This window comes from Opisthorchis viverrini, assembly GCF_000715545.1.
Source record: "Opisthorchis viverrini unplaced genomic scaffold opera_v5_27, whole genome shotgun sequence".
Classification (NCBI taxonomy): domain Eukaryota; kingdom Metazoa; phylum Platyhelminthes; class Trematoda; order Opisthorchiida; family Opisthorchiidae; genus Opisthorchis; species Opisthorchis viverrini.
In genome coordinates this window covers 2442649-2446767 of record NW_008751682.1, presented here as the reverse complement: position 1 = coordinate 2446767, position 4119 = coordinate 2442649, and the positions used below count along the sequence as shown (strand labels likewise).

Sequence of the window (4119 nt, the reverse complement as noted above, 5' to 3'; positions counted from 1 at the left end):
TGATGATGATGATTTATGAAACAGACGATAAAAAGCAGTACTTCAAAATGAATTCACATAGTAAACCATAGGTAGAGAAACCACACCATATGCAAAAACATTAGTCTCAATGGAACAGTGGTTCACGGGACTCTGCTCTCAGTATTCGGCAAAGGATGCACTCACTCATTACCCTTTACTTTTTGGCGGAAACACCAGTGCTAGCTGCTCGTTTATCTCTGCTAATCTAGGTGAAACCTAGAACTACGCTGATAGCGGACCTGCTGCTATTATCAGCTACAGTGGCTTTCACAAGGGTTTTTCAATGAGCAGTATACGGCCGGACGGCAATGCATTCACTAAGGACGATTTCCCGAATAAAAAACTGGTCTTCCCAGTCACCCACGTGTCCGACATTCTTCCTGTGGCCTTACTCCGGACCCAACCGCTGTGGTGCGGAATGCACATGCAATCTCACCGATGTACATAAAGCCTACATAAACTCACCTCGTGCAGTCCGGCGCAGGAGCGAACTCATTAAAGGGGTTAATAAGAATGGTCAAGCTTTTGGCAATCAAGTTCAAGCTTACGGCGGACATTTGTCACAAGCCGATCAACCACCACTACGGAATTGCGAAAAAGGGTGGAGACATTCCGGCACCTCAGAATGGACAGATTACTGCCAGAGGGTCATTAGTGTCCGGCTGGTCGATCTCTATACTGAGGTCGTTTTAACGAGGACTTGCCTCAAGAGGTTGAGTACAATTAAGACATGTAGAGGAGGATCAAGCTGCTAGTGATTGGGTTTTGGAAGTGTTAGTGCAATCAGGAGAAACCGTCGATAGCGTCAAGTGATTTCACAAGCTGCGGCGCGCAGATTGGGTTGAGCAGCGATTCGCCCCACGGAAGCTTGTCACAAGAGAAGCAGCTCCACACATTCAGAAAAATTTGACGAAGCTATCATGATGGTCATCAGTCGGTATAGCAGTGATTCTGGATGGCCGCTTGCTGTGTGCGATAGCTTGTCGTATCTGAGAACTTCACCTCCTTAGCCAGCTTGTAAGCTGCATGACGTTTTGGAATCTATCACTTCCGGATAGATCGCATCCATCGCTATGGTTAGCAACGCTACAGCAGTAAATACTGGTGCTAAACTGTCAGACTTACTAAAGAGAAGGTCTGAGTACAGAATGGAGAATGGAAGAGTGCAGGCGGTAACAACTTCGCTTCCATGGAAAATGATCAGTGGTCACCCCCTCGGAAGAGAAACGAGATAAACACGCCCGACCATCGTAACGGAATGGGCCATCAGCGGGATTAACTCGACGTACACTCGACGAAGTACACTCAACTTGAGCCCAGCATCCAACAGAGTCCAACATATTAGGTTCCATGCTCTGTAGTCTTGAAAACCACCGACAATAAAACAGTAATACTGGTGTTAAACTTCCATTCATTCATGAGGAAAGCAAGCTTCAATAAGAAGCAGAACGGAGGAAGGAGACAAAGATTGCGAAAATACTAAATCCTTCAGGAGAGGAAGGTTCCTAGATCATTGTACATGAAAATCGACACATGTGTGTCTACCAAAGTAAGCCGCCATCAGCAGGATCCTTCCAGTAATTGTGAACCTCAGCCGACATGAGACCAGCGCACAACGGAAGAACTTTAGCCAGGCAGTCCGTGCACCATTGTGATCGGTTGCGCACCGATTCCTGGACAGTTTCAGACTAGCAGCGAGCAGGATCAATTGGGTCCGGACAGGAGTACGTGAAGACCACATAGAAGTTTCATAATAGCCACTTCCATTTTGCGTCAAGCTACAGCCTGTTCCACACACGCCTTTCATCACCAAGAATTCTAAGAAAAATTGCTTTTTTGACGGACGGTGGTAATGCACACCCCAACAAACCAGAAATGGCGAGTTTTATTTGTTGCACGTGATTCTGATTCACCTACAAGTGCGCACTTATGTAACATTTCACTGCATAAGCGTTCGAAGACAACCGGATAACACCAGACAAAAAACTGGCAGCCATCAGGGTAAACACGAAGGTTAGTGTTGTGACGCTTTACAGGATTCATAAAATCAGTTTCCCAGCATTTCAACAGACAGAGCTCAAGCTTTTCTCACATGAAACCATGATCAATTCATCATCATGATCGACAGCATGACATCCGTGTTCAACACCGATGCTTCACTACCGTACCATGACCAATTCGTTCACCGCTTTTCCCAAAGATTGGCTCGTACTTGAGGGGGGCTCGTCACACTGCGCCCGTATGGGTGTTGTTGATTGAATATTGTGATTGCAATAAAGACGACTTTGGGTGAGATTTTCAGCAACAGCAATGAAACACCTGGAGTAGTACGGACCTCCAAACTTTGGACCCCGCCGTCTGCCACGCAACCAGAGGTTATCTTGCAATTTAGACTTAATGAGTCTTCTACCTCGGATTGTCAGTATGTCCACGGACCTTTATCACTTCCGGACGGAAAGACTGAAAATGCGTCCAACGGCTGATCATCGAGTGATTTCGCAACCCATGCAGGCTACATTCATCGTGGCTTACCTTCACCACTATACGACACAGCTCTCCCGTTTAATTCCGTTCCCCACAATTCTTCAACCATTGCACGTAGCAGAAGGCACCAGTAGGAGTTTGCACAAATACTCAACATAATGTTTAGTAAGGGAAACTTTCGGATAGCTTGCTGTCTGACATCTCAAAAGCGTCCTCAGATATGCTCAGGTCATGAATTTGTTCAGCGCATTTAATGCAATCCAGGAACAGGTCCAGCATGTTTAAATCCCGTAAACTGGAAACAAGACGTGACTGAGAAACTCAACCGGATAGCTAAAAATGGCCGTTGTCGCTTTCCATCCAGCCAACCGAACAAGAAGCTCCGAGATTCCGTTGAACTTTGTATCGCAGTGAGCATCGCAAACCAATCCCGAAACATAACAATGGACTTACGAAAAGAGTACACGCACATGGGCGCACTCAACCCAATGCCCGTTTTTGGGGTTCAGTTCGTACAGCGATACATATCCCGTTTCCAGCGCCGCCAAAAGCCGGCCCTGTAATCGTAAGCAAGAGGGAAACTAGATCTTACTTCTTCTGGAATGAAACTGAGAAGCAAAACAGCACATCCGGCCGCTTTGACAGTTAAAACTACCCCTGGTGTACCATAACTGAAAGTAGAGCTCGCAAACAACAACCGCACTTACACCTTGATGCACCCAGTTTTTGATGCGACAGCGAACAAACCGAGCTTTTCATCGAATGCGATCGCTGAAGGCGAGTCGACACAACCATAAGCAGACGGCTGAAGAGTGAACCAGAAACGTCAAAACTTACCAGATTAAGGCCGAAGGCTTCCGAACCACGACTCAAAGTAAGTCCTTGTAACTTTTGAATAAGGTGCAAGTTTTGTATTTGATGAGGCAATTTTCTAAAGGGTTCTAGAAACTTTTGTGCCATCTGGATCTTTAGCTGGCGGACGACGGGTGACCACTGGACGTCGGCCTCGGGCGAAAATAGTTAATTCAAATTTGAAACCGAAACCGAACAGTTCGCACACTTGATGCAATAAAATAAAACAGTTCAACGGATACACTGGCACTCCATCCGTTTAAGAACCATTTCCGTATTTCATGTATATTCTCATAGTGCTGGTTTGTTTTCTGCTTCCGCGGCGATTAACGCAGCCTTCCTTTTCAGGATAAATGCCTTACCCGTGAGAAAGGACCAGAAAACATCATGAGGATAAATGACAAAAAGGATTTGGGCATCTGGGTCCCCTCAAACTTGCGCTTCTTACTGCACCATGAGAAATCGGCCCAGAGGGCATTCGCCATTTTACGGATGATCCGACGCACCTTCTCCCGTATTACTCGCATGGACTCCCGAAAACTCCATGGGGCCTACGTCAGACCGCTCGTGGTGTTTTGCAAATCAATGTTACATTTTCCCCATTTTCTACTCTCTTCATATAAACTTGAATATAAACTTGAATAAACTGGAATACGCCAACCAAGTTGTCTACTCAGGATGCACGAAAGACGTAATCCTCATTGAGCGTGCCCAGCGAGCCGCTACGAGAATGATTGCCGGCCTCGAATCCGTGGACTACGA

The 4119-nt window shown here is 46.3% G+C and overlaps 1 protein-coding gene across 1 annotated transcript in view; it reads right to left on the bottom strand.

Moving 5' to 3' along the window:
• The window catches only part of T265_02233 (hypothetical protein), a gene marked incomplete at both ends in the record, with an annotated part of 46537 nt that extends 43072 nt beyond the window's left edge, over window positions 1-3465 (bottom strand). The window contains 4 exons of the mRNA XM_009166421.1: window positions 2959-3062; window positions 3098-3176; window positions 3213-3310; window positions 3343-3465. Of these exons, the coding sequence (XP_009164685.1) occupies window positions 2959-3062; window positions 3098-3176; window positions 3213-3310; window positions 3343-3465 (404 nt within the window). The remainder of the gene's footprint in view (window positions 1-2958; window positions 3063-3097; window positions 3177-3212; window positions 3311-3342) is intronic.
• Between the last annotated feature and the right edge of the window lie 654 nt (window positions 3466-4119).